Source organism: Phocoena sinus, chromosome 2 (genome assembly GCF_008692025.1).
Source record: "Phocoena sinus isolate mPhoSin1 chromosome 2, mPhoSin1.pri, whole genome shotgun sequence".
NCBI lineage: Eukaryota > Metazoa > Chordata > Mammalia > Artiodactyla > Phocoenidae > Phocoena > Phocoena sinus.
Window position 1 is genome coordinate 172,917,134 of NC_045764.1, and position 21,233 is coordinate 172,938,366.

Here is a 21,233-nt window from a genome sequence, read left to right on the forward strand (position 1 = left end):
TTCCCAACTGTCAATCACAGCAGCCCCAGCGACTAATCTGCTAAGATGAGACTGCCTACATAGCAGACTCTGCACGGACACAATATAGCGTGGCTCAAGTAAGTCTTGCCAAATTTTAAGGGTACAGAGGAAAGCTGCGTTTATCTTGCTATATTCTTAAGTTAAATTCATTCACTTAAAATGGTAAGAAAAACCTTTCCAAAATTATTTCTGGTTCCTTCAGTTTTGAAATAGCAGTAGGGTCACTTTGGAGAAAAAAATCGGGGAGGAAGAGGTTATCTACACACGGCAAAATTCAAACTTCTCAGTGTCCAGTTCTGCCACTTCTGCCGAACGCATACAGCTGTTGTAACCACACCACAATCAAGCTCTGTGCAGATTCATTACTAAAGGGTTAACTCTTCGGAGGCTCTTAAAAGCAAAATTCACCTGTCAACATACTTTAAAAAGGATTTTTTCTTTCCAAACATCACCTCCTTCATTTGGAAATGCAAAACGTCACCTCCTTCATTTAGGATCCCAAGTGATCCTACACCAGTCAACACACGGCAGGGGTAAGCCCCCCCCCTCCCCCGCCGCAAGTGGCGCCCAACGCTAATCGGCTCCTCCCCCGCCCACCCCACCCCCCACCCCCGAGTAGACACTGGGGATAGAGGATACACAGTTGCATCGCCAGGCTGGAGCCACGAGGAGGAAGAGTTTGATGCTGGAATGACAAACTCCAAAGCACTGAATTCTCCCTAGTAGGGCACGGAGCGTGGGGAAGATGGCCAGGGCGCGTGGGAAGAAACATGACCTATTTTCAACGACTGTTTTTATAACTAGAAAGTGAGGGAGAGAAGCAGGGGCTAGTCCCCGAGCACCCCCGAGGGCACCTGAGGTTTGGAGAGAGGAACATGAGAGCCACACCGTCCTCGCCTAAGCAGCAGAGTGACGACGGGAGGGAGGGAGGGAGAGAGGAAGGAAACGGGTGCGCGAGCCAGCCCCACGCAGAGCCGAGCCGACGAAAGCGAGAGGGACCGACCCCGGCCCCACCCGGTGGGTGCCGAGGGGCCGGGCGCTTCCTGCACCTGCTGCCACCTCTGGGCGGGCAGAGCGGGGAACGGAGCTACGGCCGCCGGGAAGGGACGCTGGGCATCGGTGAGCGCGCCCCCGCCCCAGGAAGGCCGGAGGGCAGAGACCGTGCGGCGCCCTCCGACCTCGCTGGGCCCCCGGCACCCAGCCCTGCCCGCCGGGCCCCAGGGCGCACACCGACCCCTGCACCCTGGGCCCAGAACGGCCGGCGGGGCGCGGGCCGGACCACGGCCGAGGGGCGCCGGCCGGGGTTGGGGGCAGCCTCGCAGCACTCCGGGCGGTGGGGGGGGTTGCGACGCGAGTCTGCCCCGCGGGCCACGCGCGCGGAGCGGCCGCCGCCGGCACTCACCTGCCCGCTTGCCCCTTCGCGCAGCGGCGGCGGCGCCACACTCCGCCGGGACCCACAGTCCACCTCAACCAAGCCCCAGGCGGTGGCGGCGGCGGCTGCGGCCGGACAGGAGGGGGCGGGACCGCTGCCTGAGACGGCCCCGCCGCCGCGGCCCAACCCGGTTCCGCCCGCCCCAGGCCCCGCCCCCGAGCCGCCGTCGCCGCCGCCCATTGGCCCGCGGTTCAGTCGCATGGGCGCGGCACCGCCCCACCGCCCCCCGACCGTTCCGCTCGGGTTCCTGCCTAGCCATTGGGCCGGCGGGCTCCGGGGCCAGAGCGGCCTGCTCGGCCCCCGCCAGGTTCCGGGCCATAATTGGCTGGGCTAAGCCCATGCCCGGGCGTTAATTGGAAGACCGGCACCCCGAGCCCCGCCTCTCGCGCCCAAGTTCCGTTAGCAGGTTCGGTTGCTTCCGAATTCCCTCTCTCCGACGGGATGGGCCCTCTGGTGGGCTCCTCCTCCCTCACGCAGTGACCCCTGACCCGCGGGGAGGGGCCAGGAGAAGACTGGCGGCTCGTTCCACGTTTGAGAGCTCTACTTTCTTCTCATTGGTTGACAGGCGTCCCTCCGGTCGCTTATTTCCAGTCCCGGACGCAGCGCGATGACGTAGATTCCCCGACATTCCACGTCCAAGATGGCCGCAGTCAACAAGGAGAGACGTTGCTAAGGGGCTTGCCTGAGGCGAGGGGTGAGTGACCGACGGACCGCGGGCAGCGCCACTCAAGTCCCGCGTACCTGGAGGTCGGATTAGGGTATGGCCACCTGCCTCCATTCACTGGCGGAGTCGCTCTTTCCGGATTCCGCCACCCTCCGCTACCTCCCGGGTGCAGATCGAAGTTAGCGGGCGACGGCGGGGCCGCGAGACGCGCTCCGGGAGAGGGTCTGAGGCGCAGGAGCGGGTCAGGGAGGCCGGCGCGGACCGTAGAGCAGGTAGCGACGCTCCAAGTGAAGGGCGGTTAGGGTTCGGGGACTTTCTGGAAGGTGGAGAGAAAGGGCAGGGGTCTTAGGCGCGCACACACTCAGCGGTACAACCGAAGACTACCCACGTCTTTCCGGTTATTTCGCAGTGTGTCGGTCCCAACCTTGGTAACGCCTGAGACTTTGGGTATCGTTCCACATCTGGGGTACTCTGACTTCGGAATCTGAAGACCCGTGTAACAAGGGTGGGACTAGGAATGAGGAAAAGGCACTTCCGCGGTTAGTTTCGTTTTTGCCGACACATCACGCTTACCGACCCTCTCCTGGGTTGTTTGGTTTGTTACTAGAGGAATTGTTCTTTAGAAGGTTGAGGCGTAAGGCAAGAGGATATCTAAAAGCTCTCAGACTATTCCCCGCACAAAGCATGGTCGGTAGCGCTCCCGAAATTTGGCTTGCCAGTCAAACGGAGCTTTCGCTAAATATTCTGACGTTAGGAACGGCTTCTCACAGCATTTAGTTGAAGATGGCCTGTTTTATGTTTTTAAGGGAAACTTGATAATGCTTGTGTATCTCTTGTGTATCGTTAAAGATACCTAGCATTCTGGCGCTGATTAAGGTTTGTATGAATGATGTTGCTAGAATGAAAGCTCCACGAAGGAGCTTTATATCCTCAGCACCTAGAGCCCTGCCTGACAGATAGTAAACTGTCTTCATTGCTGAATGAATGGATGGATGCTGGTAATAGTTGCGGTATTGATAGACATTTGGTTAAGATTCTTAGTGTTCTTAGATGCCTGCTTGTTAAATAATCTTGACTATGAATGTAATAGTTATCCAGGATTGCTTTATTTTTTCAGAGTGACTACCGTTGGTGTCTAATTTTAGTTTTGTTTTTTTTTTTACTTTTGTCTCCTTTTGATTATCTTTTGATGCTTTGCTGAGAAACATTAGTTGATTCTTGTATAAAGCATGTTAAACATTTGTTCCATTTTGAAAACGTAGTTTACACCAACAAGCAGTAAAGAAACATTTTAATTGCTAATGAGATCGTTAAATCTTAAATGCCATTTCTAAAATTGAACGTCATAAAGAAAAACAATGGTCATAGTTTTGGCTTACAAAATAAATTGTTCGTTTCAGGAGATTATATTTGAAAGCAATGAGAGTTTGCTAAGTATCTAGAAGGAAAAATGTTTTGTTGTCTCTAAAACTAGGTCAAGACAAAATCAAGAATGATTAAGTTCAAGGTAATTGAGGAGATTATAAAGAATATCTAATTGGATTACATCTAATTCTATTTTCAGGGTCAAATAAATGATATACCAAAATACATGCAGATAAGATTGTGAAATTATTGTTCATAGGTTTTGAGGAATCTTAAAAGTGCAGTTAATGATAGAAAACTGGAGTCTGATAAATGTGTCAGTTTTTGCAGAGAGCAATTATGTGGCTTTGGATGCTAGAGCTTATTAGTAATCTGTTTTAGAGTCTTGTTGGGACAACAAGAAGAGAGCTTCTAAGTACTTGGGGAAAAGGGCTCATACCCTCAAACCAACAGAGCTTCAGTTTAAGAAAACCAGGTGACACACATCATGTTTTCTTTTGTTATAAATTTACTAGACTGGTGGTGGATGGGGGATTGCTAGACATGAGTCTATTTAGATTTCCTTAGGACACTGAACATAATCCCTCTTCCTATCCTAATAGACACAAGAGAGAAGTATACTGGGTAAGGTCTAGTTAGATGGATATATGTCCGTTCAAATTACCAAACCCCAAATGTTGATTAATGGGTTGATGTCAACCTGAAGAGAGGTCTTTAGAGATAAGTTGCAGGGCTCTGGCCTTGCCCTTACTCTGGTTAGCACTTTTTTTTTTTTATTACCAACTTTAAATATATGAGGCATGCTTCTCAAATTAATAAATGCACTCAAAACCTGTAGTGATAGTTAGTCAGTATGTTAGATGGCACTCAGGATTCAAGAGTTCTTAAAGGCTGAAATTATAGACCAAAACTAACAAGATGTAAATTTGCCAGGAATTATTAAATTTATCAAAACTCAGTTGTGGGGCTTCCCTGGTGGCACAGTGGTTGAGAGTCCGTCTGCTGATGCAGGGGACACGGGTTCGTGCCCCGGTCCGGGAAGATCCCACATGCCGCGGAGCGGCTGGGCCCGTGAGCCATGGCCGCTGAGCTTGCGCGTCCAGAGCCTGTGCTCCGCAATGGGAGAGGCCACAACAGTGAGAGGCCCGCGTACCAGAAAAAAAAAGAAAAAAAGAATAGATATTTCTACTTTGTATTTCCCTGCTTTTCTTACTTAGATACTAACATAGCTATGTATGCTTTCCTGCACCTTGCTGATCCTGGGAATTTCTTTATACAAGTACTTAAAGATCTTTCTCAGTCTTTTTTAATAGCTACATGGTATGCATTTGTGTTAATATACCATATTATTCAACCAGTGCCCTAATGGACTTTCACGTTGTTTACAGTTTTTGCTGTTATAAACAATACCTTGAATGATCTTGTGCACTTGTTGTTTCATATTTGTGATCTTATTGTCAGAGTAAATACTTAGAAGTGGAATTGCTAAATCAAGGAACAAATGTGTATGTAATTTTGTTAGATATTGCCAAATTCCCCTCTGTGAGAGTGGTTCCGCTTTGTACTCCCACCAGCGACATAAGAGATTACCTGCTTCTCCCTGGCCTTGCCAACAGAGTATATTGTCAAACTTTTGGACTTTTTGCCAATCTGATAGGTGAGAAAATATATCTAGTATGACATCTAACTCCCAGCTCTTCATACTCTTACTGAGCATCTCATTGGGAACTCTTCATACACACTGAGGCTTTAGTTAACCGGTCTCCCCCAGCCCCCACCCATTGCCCAGTTCAGTCACACAGAGTGTAAATTAGTTCAAGAAGATTACTTTTCTCCAGGTAGTACTTAATTCTTCTGTTGGAGGGAACGTTTCTCTTTAGAGCTCCCAGGTGCAAGGAGGAGAGCGGTCAGCCCTCCATGTCACCTTTCCCACCAGAAATGAGGCAGCACACAGGAGAAGTTAGGCTTCCAGATTAACTGATGGCCCTGGCCCAGAGCCTGGCTGCCGAACTGCTATTTTCTTGCTGAACCAGACCAACCTGGTTCTAGCTACCTCTTTTAGAACCCTTTTGCTGCCCTGTATGAAAATGTCTGTTCTCTGATCCAGTTTTCAAACAATTTCCATATTATAATGGCCTCTAGGTGAGAGTACTTATTTTTTGTTTTCTTTTCTCAGCATACAGCTTTTAGAGAATCTCTTCATTCTGAATGAAAGAGAAGAGGATGAGAAAGCAAGAAAAATTTAAAGGAACTCCTTCTTTCCCTTGTGGACTACCTCCCTCCATCCTTTCTCCCCAGATCACTGCACCCACACCCGATCTCCATTGCTCAGTTCAGTGGCTTGTGCAGATATGAATTCATCCAGTCTGGTGGCTTTTCTAAGTGAAAGTACCTAAATGAAATCAAGTAAACTAAAAAAGGGAAAATTTTGACTGGATGCTGGATGGAAGAAATGGATAATTTTGGAGGATAAATCTTTTGGGGGGGTTAGGACCAACCTGGGTTTTACTGAAGAACAGAATCTAGACCAGCATAAGGGAGGTGGGCCTAGTGAAAAAAGGCAGAAGGAAATGAGACAGAAAAGCTCCTTTTAAGCGATGAAATTTGGGATTTATCGTACTGTGAGTCACTTAAGTGTTAAATTTGTGTTTGGAGGTACGCCTGGGCTTCTAACTACCAATCAGTAGTGCTTCCTCTATTGAAAAATTTTTATCAAGTACAAATCTGTGATCGTAGACTGTTTATAATGATTGGGATTATTTAACGTGAGGTATCCCTTTCCAACATTACTGCTTCTCTTTCTTTTAGGATTCTAACATTTTCAGAAAGTCTGTTGGAAAGAACAAGTCTACTTCAATAAATGAAGGAGAATAAAGAAAATTCAAGCCCTTCAGTAACCTCAGCAAACCTGGACCACACAAAACCATGTTGGTACTGGGATAAAAAAGACTTGGCTCATACACCCTCTCAACTAGAAGGACTCGATCCGGCCACTGAGGCCCGCTACCGCCGAGAAGGGGCTCGGTTCATCTTTGATGTGGGCACACGTTTGGGACTGTATCCTGATTCTGGGATCTATGATAGACAGACTCCCCACCACCACCACAAATTAAATTAAATGCTATAGACAAAAGACCAAGTAACATCCCTGACTAAAGCAGCTCTTAATTAGCTTTCTTATTTAAATGTTACTTCAGATTTGCTTGGCTCTTCAGGGATTTTCTGTTTCCTTTTTATCATTTAAATGTGTAGAATTAGCCTTTGAGCAGGTGGCCACCAGGATGGAAAATAGCACCCATTGACCTCAGTTGAAGTATTTCTAAAGGATAGTGAAGCCCTGCCTTATTAAAGCATAGACTTCAGCTTGTACCAGAATTCCGACACCCGGAGATTCCCATTCACCTGCTTTGCCACTGATAGTGTTTGCTTTCCCACTGCTCTTGTTGTTATTGTTTGTCTTTATTGTTTTTTCCACATTTAACTAAGACGTAACCTGTAAAACTTCTTGGCTAAAACCCTTAACCAGAACAACAGACACTATGATACCCTGGCAACTGGAATAATTTATTTTCATCGCTTCTATATGTTTCATTCCTTCAAGCAATTCCCAAGATATGTAAGTGTTTGAATTTTATTATAATTTTCTATCACATGTTATTATTTCCACACAGTTTAGTGGACAGATTGTAGTCTCTCTTTTTATTTTATTTTCCAGAAAGTATTTATTTTTGTATGGTACATATTATATATAAACAAAAACAGCCTAAAATTTGTTTTTTTCCCAATTAACTGTATTAAAGTATTTTTAAGTTTTTTATTTAGTCCAATATGAACCATAATCATATTGTACTTAGTGTGAAAATTTGCTTCCTTGTTACTTTTCCCAAGATACAATTGGCCTTACAGTTGAGACCCAACAAAGGCCAAGACTGCATAGTAGTTCTTTATGCCATATCCGCTATTCTTCAGTTACTCTTTAAGACATGGACTGTCTTATGCTCTGTGCGAGAGTCTGCCTCAAGTAGCTTTCAGTCCAGGGTATATGGTATGACAGGTACAAAACACACTGTAGAGAGTGAGGCCATAGGAGAGGTACAGAAGGAAGGCTGTAGCATTCAAGGGAGAGATTAACTACATCATAGAGGGATCGAGGAAAATGCTGGGGAGGAGGTGCCAGCACTGGGTTCAGCCTTGACTGTAAGTAGGACTTACCGTGCTGAGACGGGACAGAGCAGCAGCCCTACAGAAAGCGGAGGCGTGCCCGGCAGCCGGGAGGCCCGGCGGCGGGAAGGGCACGCTGGGACCCTGCGTGCTACGGTAGACTGAACCAGACCATAGTGGGCCTTGAACACCAGACTAGGGAACTGTGGCTTCAGTAGGGAAACTGAAGTGATGGAAGGGTTTCATGAAGAAGAAGAATTAGATGTAACAGGAAGTTAGTCTGCTGGGGGTCTTCCTTTTGCTAAGATTTTACTTAGTTTTGTACACATCTTCCTCATTAATTTGTGACGTTCTAGGGGAAGGAGACCGTGTCCGGATCCGCTTTGTACCCCGGCACAGGATCTCACTGATGTCTAACGTGGTCAGGATTCTGTGAAGGGAGGGGCATGTAGGAGAGACTGGAGCGAGCGGGCAAAGAAAAGCTGAAGGTAAAGCAGTGAGAAGATCGCAGTGGAGTAGGAACTGGATCAGGAGCCAGGCAGCGTGAGGAAGGAAAAAGAAAGCGTGGGCAGTGGTGCAGAGGCGAATTCCAGAGGACATGCATTTGGGTGCACCAGTCAGGGAGTCAGTGTCTTTAAGATTGCAATGTGAAAAGAAAATTTGTTTCTGTGACTTTTTTCCCTTTCTGGTGGCTACTTTGTTTACATGACATTTTATTCAGAAAACTAAATTTAAAATAATTTATGAAGCCAAATGGCGGGGCGGGTGGAGTATTTGTATGTGACATTTCCTTCAAGATTTTAGAGTGTCCAGGTGTTTGCAAATGAGAAAGAAGCCGGCAGGAGAGTGAGGGAGCCCAGTTTGTTGTGAAGGCCCAAAATGCTTTTTCTGTTTCTGTGTGAGCTTTGATAACAGGGTCTCAGGAGCTTTTGTCTTCCTTTTAGGTGACAGGAGCTTGTTGTCTCTTTCTGGCTGGGAAAGTAGAAGAAACACCAAAAAAATGTAAAGATATCATCAAAACAGCTCGTAGTTTATTAAATGATGTACAATTTGGCCAGTTTGGAGATGACCCAAAGGTAAGACTCATAACTTCCTGCCTTCAGGCCTTGATTCCTCACAACAGCATTATGATAGAGTTCCTTGTGTTGACAACAGCCGTGGCCCTGTATCTGCCAGCCCCCTGTGTCCCTAAGAGGACTTATGCAGAAGGTATTCTTCCTTGCTTCTGTGAGAAAGGAGGGAAGATAATGTAGCCTACACTTAGGTAGCATCTGCTAATGTGCCATGCTGGGTTGTGAGCCCGTTAGGGGCAGTAGCACATAGAACATGTGTGAGCAAAGTTCTCTCATGGCCCTTAGCACTCCTAGGCCCAGAAGCAGTTTGGCTTCTTGGGTTCATCTCCAGCTGGCTTCTGGGAAGACAGAATGTACAGATGCTGGATGTACAAGTGTGTCTACGTGTGCTGTGTGTCTTTTGCTTCCCAAGAGTGGTGGAAGGTATTAACATTTGCAGACACCCAGGTTGATATACTGTCCATCCTGTCCCTTCCCCACAACCCCTGCTAATGTCAGGAAATGGTGGTAAAATAATTGTATACATGATTTTATTATGTTCTAAAGAGACCACTTTCGGGTCGGTGGCAGCTTTCCTCCTCCCCTGTTCTTGTCAAGGTCCCCCCATTGTAACCCTTATAGCACTTGCGAATTAGCCTTCATAATGTTTGTCACAGCTCATAATTGGATAGATCTTGACCAGATAATCACACAAAGAACATTCCTCTTCTCAATTGTAGATCTGTGAGAGCTAAGACCCTGTCTGTTTTGCCTGATACCTAGTGCAGTGGCTGGATAGAGTAGGCATTCAACAGGTACTTGTTGAATAAATGACAAACTGAGGATGTGGGGAGAAACTCAGAATCACAGTTAGAGCAAAACTAAGCCAGACGATGCCGTTCAGCACGTCCACAGCCCTGTTTTTCCTAGTCAGCTGGTACTGCCTCCCACGGTAGTCGGCCTCCCCCACCCAGCAGAATCTGTGTGTGTGTCTACAACGTGTGTGCCTTCCAGGAGGTAACAGGCCCAGAATGCTTTTGCACATACTGTGGTTGTGATTTGTAAGTACTGTCAGTGTGGATAACTCTGTCCCTTGAACTTATTTTATAAATCCATTCACCTGTTTATAAAAATGTGAGCCCATGAGGAATTCATACTAACAGTGGTCCAAAATGTACTTTTATAAAAGTAACGTAGCATCAGATAACATTTCCAGTGCCTGTGGGTTTTTGATTTTCACACAGCAGGGAGACAGTTGTAGGAATGTGTTGTGCTTTAGTCAGGTCTTGGTCACAGGGGCAGAGGGACCTTGTGGCTGATGAGCTGTGGTTACCCAGAAGGAGTCGCAAAGATCTGGAAGCATCGCAGGGCAGGGGCACGTGGCAGCAGCTGGCGTGTTCTGTCCAGGGCGCCTCTGGAGGAGTCCCCTTCTGCTTTCAGCCTTTACCCACTGTACCAGTATGTCAGGAAACCGAGATCCCGGCCAGGCACAGTGAGGCAGAAGTTCTGCAGCTCCAGGGCCCAGAAGTCAGGAAGAGGGCAACAGCCATGCTAATGAGGCTTTTAAGCCAGGCCAGCCTGACTCAGGTGGGCAGAGGGGCTTTGCAGCCCGCCCTCCCCTCTCTCATGTGCAGTCTCCCCAGGCGTGACTGGGTGTCGGGGCCAAAGGAAGGAACCCTGGATCTGGGAGCGGTGAGGACATTGTGGAAGACATTTTCCTCGCCGGAGAGGAGAGGAGGGAAGTTTGGGGGGAGGCGGCGATATAAGCAATTAGAAGAAATACGGTCCTGAATCGTGCAGCTTTTTGGTCTTCCTTGGCTGTGCCCTAACTCTGTGGTTTCTCCCTGTTCATTCATTTCTCGTGTGTTCAACAGATATTTGTTCCAGGCTCTGCATTAGCCACTAGACATGAACAGGTGGCAAAGCAGGCCTGGCTCTTGCTCTCGTGGATTTTACAGTCGAGTGGTGGGGCAGATTTTTTTTTTTTTTTTTTTTTTTTTTTTTTTTTTTTTTTTTATGCGTTACGCGGGCCTCTCACCGCTGCGGCCCCCCCCGCCGCGGAGGACAGGCTCCGGACGCGCAGGCCCAGCGGCCATGGCCCACGGGCCCAGCCGCTCCGCGGCACGCGGGATCCCCCCAGACCGGGGCACGAACCCGCGCCCCCTGCATCGGCAGGCGGACTCCCAACCACTGCGCCACCAGGGAAGCCCGGTGGGGCAGATTTTAATCAAATATTCAGATAGCCAGCTACCTGATTATGAGTTGTGATAAATGCTATAAAAGTTGTTGAAAGGTGCGGTGAGGGCATTCGATCTGGGAACCTAGACAGGTGCTCCAGACAGGAAGTGTGGGGCTGAGGGAAAGTTCACTGAGGAGTCATGTTGGCACACAGACCTATAATTATTCCATTAATTGAGTATTTGAAACACAAAGGGAGACCAGGCCTTCGGCTGTCTCGTAATACCATATGGGCTACAGTCTGGACACTTGGTAAAAGATTGTTTCTAAATTTAAGGGATATGTTGAAACTTCTGGGAAACAGGTGGTGACAAAAGTGGGGTGGGGGGCCAGTGATAGTGGGATTTTTTTTGATACTGTGTGAAAACCTTAAGATTTTAAAAAGCTTTCCTGAGAGAACACTTGGGAAACAAGGGTGGAAAGACATTCACCTTGCCCTGCCGTTTGGAATAACACTCATGGTAGAATCATCTCTACATTCTGTGAAGTGTGATGCCATACTTTAACCTGAAAGCCGGTTATCTACATGGCTTCTCTTCCCAGAGTTAACGGGTTTATGCAGCTGTTAATGATGAGATTGTCAGTCTTTCCAAGGCCCTTTCTTCTTGGACTCAAACAAGTGATTGTAATTGTTCTTGCCACACAGAGCATCTTAACTGTATTTCACAATCAAGTAAAATTGTAAGTGCTCGGACAGTCAGGCTCTACAGAGGTTGAATTCAAGAAGTTGTTTATGGACGTTAGAAAGCATAATAAGAGAAGAGATTCCATTTACAGTAGCAGCAGTAAAATAATATATCCAGTAATAAACCTTATAATAAATTTGTGGAAACCATGTTGGGGCGGGGAGGCTTTAAAACTACTGAAGGACTGAAAAGAAGATTTTCATAAATAAATTTTTGATAGGAAGATTCAGTGTAGTTTAAAATGCCCATTTCCCTAAATTATTCTGTAAATTCAGTGAGTTCCCAATCAGAACATCAGTAGCTTTCATTTTTCCTAGAATGATACTAAATAAAATGATATTAAAATGCAGGTGGTGGGGGGAACATGGCTAAAACAAGAAAGGTTTTTAAAAGAGGAATAATCATTGAACTGTCCCTTCCAAATGTTAAATCTCTGATCCTGGTACAGAAGTAGACAAACAGAGCAGTGAACAGAAAAGATTGTGTGTGTATGCACATGTGTGTGTGTGTGTGTGTGTATAGACAGTTCAGGATGTGGCTTAATAGAAGAGAAAATGATAATTTACTTAGTAAATGACATTGGGATACCTTGTTTCAGGTAGATGAATGATTAAAACACAAAAATGATGTTCCACCATTCTCTCTCTCTCTCTCTCTCTCTGTCTCTCTCTGTCTCTCTCTCTCACACACAGACACGCACACACAAAATTCACTGTCCAGGTTTGCATGAAGCTGCCACTGTCATAATCTTTCTTGCTTAAAATTTTCAATGTAAATGCCTGGAAGATTGCATTTTTTTAATGGAGGTCTGGAAGGACACTAAAGTATCTGTAAAGTAAAGGTCTATTTTGTAAAGGGGGCTCATCTGTATGGAAAATAATAACATTTCTAAGAATGTTTACTTTGTTTCAAGTAGGTTTTAAAAATTAACTCATTGTTTTGTCTTCCTACTTTTAGTTCTTTTCAGAATTTATCATTGTCTGTGAGCATGTTAAAGGCCTGAGTGGGAGAGAGGAGAAAAGGAATGAAAAATAGTTGCTAAAATACAACTTGAAGAGAGAATAAAAGGAAAGCTCCCTTTTTTAATGCTGTTTCTGACGTGTGATTGAAATTACTGTCTCAACATTTGTTATTTCATTTTTAGGAAGAAGTAATGGTTCTGGAGAGAATCTTACTACAGACCATAAAGTTTGATTTACAGGTGGAACATCCGTACCAATTCCTACTCAAGTATGCGAAACAGCTCAAAGGTAAGAAAAAAAAGTCAAGAGAACTTTTTCATTCTGAAATCAGATCTTTATAATAATTTGATGATACTCAGATTACGCTTCTCAAAAGAGGACAGCAGAAAGTTCAGTGTGTGAAGTACCTAGGCCATAGCTTGCCAGACAATTCAATATTATAGCTGTTAACGCTGTTTCCTTTTATGTATAAACAGATTCTGTCATCCAGTTGCCAAGTGATATGAGGCAGGAAAATGAGTAAGGATTTTTTAAATAGCCTAATAAAATCAGGCTTGGAGCCAGGTTTCCCATAAATGGTGGTTCAGTGTAGGTCATGCAGAAAGAGAACAGAGGTGGGACTTGGGCCCCCACTCATTTGTCCTTGTTTCCCAGGCAGAAGCTCTTTGCTGTGTATTGGGGGTGGTGCTAAGCACACAGTAGGCTTTAAATAAGTACTTGTTGCTTCTCATTCATTCTTCTTTTTTTTTTTTCCTTTCTATTACTAATTTGCCTTTTCTTCCCCGTTTCTAGGTGATAAAAACAAAATTCAAAAGTTGGTTCAAATGGCTTGGACATTCGTAAACGACAGGTACATGGGTTCAAATGTTGGTTTAATTATGGTGTTTTAAAATAGGTAGGGACTTTACGTGTCATCTAATCCAAACCCCTTATTTTGTAGTCAGGAAACTGACTTGCCCCAGCTTAAGGAGCCAGTTAACGGCAGACTTGGAGTTAAAGTCCAGGTCACCTGCTTCCCGGCAGAGGGGATACCCTGCCACATCACGGTGGTATAGGATGCTGAAATCTTATCACCGGTTTGAAACATGAGTCCTGAACAATACACCAGAGAATTTTGACAAGTATATACTTAAATCCATTTCGTTTTGCAAAATTGCAAACTATATATTTGCAACTTTATACTTCCTTGTAGTGGTTTTAGAGCCTTGATGTTCTTGGAGCTGAGAGATCTAAGGAGGTGCTGGATAGGGAACAGAATGCCCGCAAGTGGAGTTGCCATCATGTAAGGAGATGGTTCAGTGCTAGGGTTCCAGCCGTTTGAAGAACTTAAGCATTTTCATTTGTATTTCATGACATAGCAATTTTTTTTTTTTTTTTTTTGCGGTACGCGGGCCTCTCACTGTTGTGGCCTCTCCCGTTGCAGAGCACAGGCTCCGGACGCACAGGCCCAGCGGCCATGGCTCACGGGCCCAGCCGCTCCGCGGCATGTGGGATCTTCCTGGATCGGGGCACAAACCCGCGTCCCCTGCATCGGCAGGCGGACTCTCAACCACTGCGCCACCAGGGAAGCCCGACATAGCAATTTTTGAATGTGCTGGAATTCTGATTTTTTAAGGAACAAATTAGTAGCTATGGTTAAAGTAACTTATCTCGGTACATTTAGAAGACTAAAAACTTGCTTCTTTATAATACTTTATTTGATCATGTATAGGGAAAAATAAGCAAACTGACATTTAGATATGGCATCTAATCTCCATGCATTGGGTTAATCATAAATGTTTGCTCATCCAAGTCAAGTCACCTCTTTTTCTTGTTGAACTAGTCTCTGCACGACCTTGTCACTACAGTGGGAACCAGAGATCATAGCAGTGGCAGTGATGTATCTTGCGGGACGTTTGTGCAAATTTGAAATACAGGAATGGACCTCCAAACCCATGTACCGGAGATGGTGGGAGCAGTTTGTGCAAGACGTCCCTGTGGATGTTTTGGAAGGTACGGGGCGTGCTGAGCTTTCTGCAGGGTGTTCCACATTCAGATCATTCTTCCCTGTGAGGAAGAATGAGTCCCGAGAATGGATTCTCCCAAACAAGTCCATGCAAACTATTCTTTAATTAAATTCTCTACTGTAATGTTCATTCTATCCAAACACATAGTTTTGGCGAACTAAAAATGCACACCAGTGCTGTGCACACCAGGGATTGGTGAATTACAAATATGATAGCCACATATTGGCCCTTGTTGGGGAATCGCACCTGCAAGGGAAATGGGAGTATGTTTTTTTCTAGGTAGAATTTTATTTAAAATATCAGTTTGTGGCAAATGTAATTGTTTCCTATCATTTAGACATCTGCCACCAGATCCTGGATCTTTACTCACAAGGGAAACAACAGATGCCTCATCACGCGCCCCACCAGCTACAGCAGCCCCCGTCTCTCCAGCCCACGCCGCCAGCGCCGCCAGCGCCGCAGTCACAGCCGCCTCCAGGCCCCGAGCCGCCCCAGCCCCCGCAGAAGGACTCGCAGCAGCCAGCCCAGCCGCAGCCACCACCACCGGCCCAGCAGCCCAAGAAACCGTCCCCGCAGCCTAGTCCCCCCCGGCAGGCGAAGCGCGCCGTGGTGAGTGCGCCAGGTTGGCGCTGGGTGCGGCCGGCTTCCCGTGGCGACACCCCACCTGTGTGTGTGCCCCTTTCCGAGGCAGCACACGGAACACCAGAAGCAGGGAGTGACACGATGCACCTCCCCGTCTGCCTGTATGACCACAAGCAGCCTGACAGCTGGCGTGGTCAGAGGAGAGGTACCTTTTGGAGCCAGGATGGCTCTGTCCTCCTCCAGCCGCTGCTGCCTGTGTCAGGGCCCCAAAACGTGCCCGGGTGTAGTTTCCACATCTGCACACCGACTGCCGGAATAGGTGTCTCCCACGTCTTTAAACGACACGGGGGTATTTGTAAGTTTCTCCCCATGGTAGCAGCTGCGCCAGTGGAGAAAGCCGTACGTTGTGACACAGACCCCAAGGAAGCCCCACGGGATAGGGGCAGTCAGCAAGCACCCTCACCACGGTTAAGACAGCTCGATGGAGGGCGTGAAACTTAGTGCTCAGAACTCACTAGTCAGAAAAGTTAGTAATTCTGCCTGCTGTCTGATTTGAAAGGGGAAGAGGAAGGAGGCAGAAATGATCTGTTAGGTGCCATGGTTTGCTCTGCAAGTTCAAGCCAAAATTAATTTTTGTCTGAGTCCACGTTCTGGCTGTGATTCGTTCAGTGCCTGAATGATCAGTTTTTCCTCACTGCATTTAGGGCCCTGATTAACAGTTGTGTATTTTCTTTTGTAACAGGTTGTTTCTCCCAAAGAAGAGAGCAAAGCATCAGGTAATTTTATATTCTTGTGTTTCGTTTTTTAGTTCTATATGTTGTTTATCAAGACTTTAAATTCTTAGTCAAAAGTTGTTTCCTTTCAGATTTAGATTGGCCTTAAAATTTAACGTTAGAGCCCATCAAAAACTTTACGCTAGCTGCGTTGTCTTCTCTGTGTATTCCCTGACTGTATATTTTTGGATTGTACTTTAACAGTATCAACACAGAAAAAAAAAAGTTAGTGGCAATAAAAATGTGCTTGGTAACATAAGTCATCCCTTGGTATCCACGGGCAATTGGCTCCAGGACCCACCTTGGATGCCAGAACCCGCAGATGCTTGCTTGGGTTTCATAGTCCACCCTCCCTGTCCACGGATGCGAAGGGCCGACTGTCTATCAAAATATAGTTAGGAAAGTAGGCGAACTGCTGCAGCAACATTTATTTTTGGAGGTTAGTTAAGCCCACCACAGTCGACAGAGTGAAGGGCCCCGGGCACCCCCAGACTGAGCAGCCAGCAGCAGAGCGATGGGTAGAAAGGATCGGAGCCGCGGTAGGCGTGCTGCCCTGCTGCTTACGGGGGGCAGGCTTCTTTTAAACACGTTTTTCCCCCATATTTGTGGAGTCCAGAGTTGATTAACTTGTTTCTGTATTGGAAACTAACAGAGTGTGAGCAAAACCTGCAAGATCACAGAGGAGAAAACCAGAAGTGTTTTGTCTCCGGGTCAGCCTGTAGTACTGAACCCTGTGCTGGCACAGGCCATGTTTACTCATTTCTGTTTCTCTGTCACTTAGTTCCAGGTAGGAACCCAGTGAATTATTTACTGAACTATTGTGAGATCTTCAAGTTACAGTAAAGCTCCTTTTTCTCAGGATCTTTGTGGGGATGATGAGTTCATTACAGGGGAGATTTTTTTAGCTCCAGATGGGCAAACAGTAAGTGCGAGACGCAGAAGAGGGGGCTGCACTCCGTGCCGCATGGATGCTGGGTCAGCTGAGCTGGCGCTGTGTCTTCAAGAGGCAGAAACGAGCCCGGGTGGCCTTGGAGGGGGACTTGCCTTGAGCAACACGGACTGACAGGGTGGAGCCTTCAGGCAGAGGAGCAGAGGGAACAGTGGGGTGGAGAATTTGGGAGATAACAGAGAGGGGAGTCTTACTGGACTGTGAAGGGTTAAAAAGGAGTAGCTTTTGCTAGGACTGAAAATGTGCTAGAAGCAGGTGACAGCGCCCACCTGGTGGAGGGTGGATTCTGCATAGGCAGGGGAGCCAGTGGAGGCGTTTGAGCAGGAGAATGGCACGGTCTGAGTTCACTGTAGAGAGAGTTCCCCTGGCAGCAGTTATGGCGAGAGGGTGGGGAATGGGGAGGAGCCTGCGAGCCCCGGAGGGAGACCTGGTGTCGGGGGTGTCTCGGGGCCTGGAAGCAGGACCCCACTGTGCTCTGGGTTGCAGAGGGCTGGTGAGCGCTTGACATGTGGCCTACTCCAAAAACACCACGTGCCCTCAGTGCAGAAGACACACCGATCTCTAAGAGTTAGAGAAAAGAACATTAAAAATCTCATTAATAAACTTCTACATTGATTCCACATTAAGATGACAAAATTCTTGATAATACCAGGTTGAATCAAAGACCGTATTAAAATTAATTTCACCTCTTTGTACTTTGCAGCGTGGCTACTAGAAGATGTAAAATTGCCTGTGTGGCTCTCCTTATATTTCTGTCGGACAGCACTGACCTAGATGACCTCAGCTCAGCCATCTGTGGGAGGGGCTGGAGGGGGGCGCCTGCGTGAGAGGGATGGGCTGCTCGGTCTCGGGACGGGGCCCAGGAGCCTGCTCCGCGGTTTGGGAGGAGAGATGGAAGGCAGAGGCATAGATCTGCAGCTCCTCTGCCTAGAGACGGGGGATTTGGTCTCTGAGGAAGAGAATAGAGAGAGGGATGTCCCTGGACCTTGAATTCAGCCTGTGTCTGGGACACAGGAAGCCAAGAACGTTGAGCAGTGCCAGAGCAGAAGCAGGGCAGAGCAGCGTACGAGCCAGAATAAAGTGAGTTTCAGGAAGAAAGAACCAAACCGTGCAGGCGAAAAGATGGCGTTCTTTCTCGATAGTGTGCGCACACTCGCTGCCGCCACGAGCGGAAGATGCTGGATGTGGCGTAGCCTGTCTTGGCGACTTAGGATTGTCACTGAGGATGCTGGTTACATGCAGCCGCTCGACCCTAAAGGATGGGCTCTGTCCTCTGCCCCAAGCGGTCCCAACTACCTTGCTTTTCTGTCCATTCGCCAGCCTCCAGGTCTCTACCGACGCCAGTTCAGGTGTGCTGCTATCACTAGGAGTAAACATTTGTGAGAGGGAAAACAAACTTAAGTGTGCCTAGACAAGAGTTAAAAGGTGCCGGCTTCTCCTGGGAGCACTTGGGGCCTTTCTCGGTGCTCTGCGTGTTAGTGAGGACCCTGACGGGTACCACTTGGTAACTGAGATGCAGTCTGCTGCTCTCGTGTCATTGGAGGGCTCGTCTTAAGTGGTCAGGAGGAAGTTGGGCAGAGGTGGAAAATGGGCTGGCGGGCTGTAAGAAGCGAGAGGGTTTTTACTTTCGGAAGGAGGCGAGAGGCGTGGGGTGGCAGGAGCTGGAGGGGGGATGTATTTGTTTCATTTGTTTTGTTCTTTTAAAAGGATGGTTTAGCTGGTGCCTTCCTCAGCTTCCCTTAAAGCCTTGGTCATATCAGCCTTTTCCCCCAGAAAATTCCTTAACAGTGCATTTTTCTTTTTCTCCTCTCTCGCTGTCTCTGACATACTTATTCTATATGAAGAGTAGCTTTTTAATCTACTTTTTCTTTTCAGAACCACCACCACCTAAAATTCCCAAAATTGAGCCCCCTCACCCTCCATTGCCTCCAGCCCATCCACCTCCAGGTGAGTGCTGCCTGCAGGCAGCTGGGAGGGCCAGCTTTGCTCGCTGCCTTTTTGAAGGGCACACTTGGGAAATCTGGGGAGGATTTATGGAGGAATTTCAGAAATTTAGAGAGACATTAATGACCTAGGATTTTTCAAAAAATTGGTTTTTTTACAACCAGATAGCTTGAGGATGTGAATTCTAAGTATATCTGAATATTCTCTGACCTCTCACATCCAGAAATGGTGGAGGACAAATGACTTTAGAATCAGTTTTAGGCAAACAAAGCCCTGCCAACTTAGGAACATTGTCGAGATCTGGGCAGATCGCTGTTGACCTTAGACTCCAGGCCCTCGCATCGGCTTCCCGTTGGCAGGGCGTCTTCTCAGTACCCTTTAGAGAGTAAGCAGTTGTTCATGGAGTCATGTGGAGAATAGAGTGAAAAGGCCTTCACAGGCACACAGTGAGCTGGGACGCCGCCTCAGCATCATTAAGAATAGAGGAGAAAAGTTGTAAAGAACTTTCGTTCTTCAGCTGTGGCGACACTTCGGAAGGTGAAGGGTCCAACTGGAGAAGGCAGGAGTTAGGGTGTGTGTGCCAGAAGGTGGGAGATACTCCAGCGACTTCTGAGCTTCTGGGGGCTTCAGCTCTCCCGGTCAGCTGCCGGCCGCCAGGGAGCCGGGGCGGGGAGCGGTGCCCCCGCCACACAGGGCACGGGCCGGAATGCCGCTCACGTGGGCCGTTGGGGTGTCGGAGGCCGTCCCGGCGTGTGTTTAACGCCACGTCACTCATGTGACCACCTCTCAGGCGTCCTGCCAAATGCCAGTGCCGCCCACAGACGGTGCTGCGTCCTGGCCCTGGGCTCACAGCCTCTGGAGGCAAGACGGGCAGAAGGAAGGGGCCCCGCGCACGTTTGTACTAGAAAGAGGGCTGGGGGTCTGGGCGGAAGGGACTCCGTGCGCCCCCGGGACTGCCCGTGCCTGGTGCGCTGGGGAGCGGGGAGGGAACACCCAGAGTGGCTGGAGGCAAGGTGCAGGGCCTGCGTGACAGCACATGAGCCGCTGGCTTCGGGACACGGGCGCAGGCCGTGCTGTCTGGCCACGAAGGTGACAGCTGCTTGCCGCTCCTCTGGAAGACGGCCACGGTGCTGTGACAGGGCCAGGAACCCCCGGGGTGGCCGTGAGCTGTCGGGGTGGTGGGGGGGCTTCCCTGCCCCGAGGGAGTTGGTGGATTCCCCCCCCTACACGCACAGCCCCCGGGGGTGCCCTGCCGGGAGCCGTCCCAGAGCTCGCAGTGGCCTGTCTCCCTTCTGCAGACCGGAAGCCACCCCTCGCAGCCGCCTTGGGCGAGGCTGAGCCGCCAGGCCCCGTGGAAGCCGGCGACCTCCCCAAAGTCCAGATCCCCCCTCCGGCCCACCCGGCCCCCGTGCACCAGCCTCCGCCACTGCCACACCGGCCCCCGCCCCCGCCGCCCTCCAGCTACATCACCGGCATGTCTACCAGCAGCTCCTACATGTCCGGAGAGGGCTACCAGAGCCTCCAGTCCATGATGAAGACCGAGGGCCCCTCTTACGGGGCTCTGCCCCCCGCCTATGGCCCGCCGGCTCACCTGCCCTATCACCCCCACGTCTACCCCCCGAACCCGCCCCCGCCGCCCGTGCCACCGCCGCCAGCCTCCTTCCCGCCACCCGCCATCCCTCCCCCCGCCCCTGGCTACCCGCCCCCCCCGCCCACCTACAACCCCAATTTCCCGCCGCCACCCCCCCGCATGCCGCCCACCCACGCAGTGCCCCCTCACCCTCCTCCAGGCCTGGGCCTGCCACCGGCTAGCTACCCGCCTCCAGCTGTGCCCCCTGGAGGGCAGCCGCCTGTGCCCCCGCCCATCCCGCCACCTGGCATGCCTCCAGTTGGGGGGCTGGGGCGGGCAGCCTGGATGAGGTAACCTGGCGCCCTTCTTTCTTCCTTTGTTTTTTAAAGAGAAGTTTTTCTAATTAACTTGAAAAGTAGTTTAAGTGGGTAAGCCGCAGGGTACCTTGTATAATGCTACACAGTTGTAGTATGGGAAGAAATGGACCGGACCCCCAAGATGAAATTGGGGTGGTCCTCCACATCTGGGGAGTGGGGACAGCAGCTCTCACTGGAGCCCAGGCAGAGCCGGTTGTGACCCGACTGTGCGTTTGGTCTCAACCAGCGTCGTCCGCGAGTCCTGCGCTGAGTTACTTTACACTAGTGAGAATGTTAACCAGCCATATTGGCTCAATAAATAGCTTCAGTAAGGAGTGAATTTCCTTCTAGAAATCAGTGCCTATTTTTCCTGGAAACTCCATTTTAAATAGTCCGGTTCCATCTGAAGTCAAGCTGTTGTCATTGCTGTCATTCCATGATGTTCTCTCCCATGACACGTGTAGGTCAGTTG

General features: G+C 48.7%; 2 protein-coding genes across 7 annotated transcripts in view; one reads left to right on the top strand and one right to left on the bottom strand.

Annotated features, from left to right (window-relative positions):
• The window catches only part of SETD3 (SET domain containing 3, actin histidine methyltransferase), a 74,511-nt gene extending 72,964 nt beyond the window's left edge, over positions 1 to 1,547 (bottom strand). For both annotated transcript variants that reach the window (XR_004347708.1, XM_032617947.1), the window contains exon 1: positions 1,424 to 1,547. The gene's annotated coding sequence lies outside the window, so the exon portion shown is untranslated. The remainder of the gene's footprint in view (positions 1 to 1,423) is intronic.
• Positions 1,039 to 21,198, top strand: CCNK (cyclin K). 5 transcript variants are annotated; one of them, XM_032618002.1, is made up of 12 exons: positions 1,039 to 1,140; positions 2,019 to 2,147; positions 6,291 to 6,539; positions 7,017 to 7,098; positions 8,588 to 8,719; positions 12,764 to 12,869; positions 13,374 to 13,431; positions 14,404 to 14,573; positions 14,925 to 15,196; positions 15,912 to 15,945; positions 18,767 to 18,838; positions 20,134 to 21,198. In XM_032618002.1, the coding sequence occupies exons 3-12, from the start codon at positions 6,343 to 6,345 to the stop codon at positions 20,757 to 20,759; spliced, it is 1,749 nt and encodes a 582-aa protein (XP_032473893.1). In that variant the 5' UTR covers positions 1,039 to 1,140; positions 2,019 to 2,147; positions 6,291 to 6,342; the 3' UTR covers positions 20,760 to 21,198. The 5 variants fall into 5 exon arrangements, with proteins under 5 accessions (XP_032473893.1, XP_032473905.1, XP_032473913.1 ...); XM_032618014.1 differs by lacking the exon at positions 1,039 to 1,140 and adding an exon at positions 1,719 to 1,859; XM_032618022.1 differs by lacking the exon at positions 1,039 to 1,140 and having other exon boundaries at positions 1,747 to 2,211.
• The last annotated feature ends 35 nt before the right edge of the window (positions 21,199 to 21,233 follow it).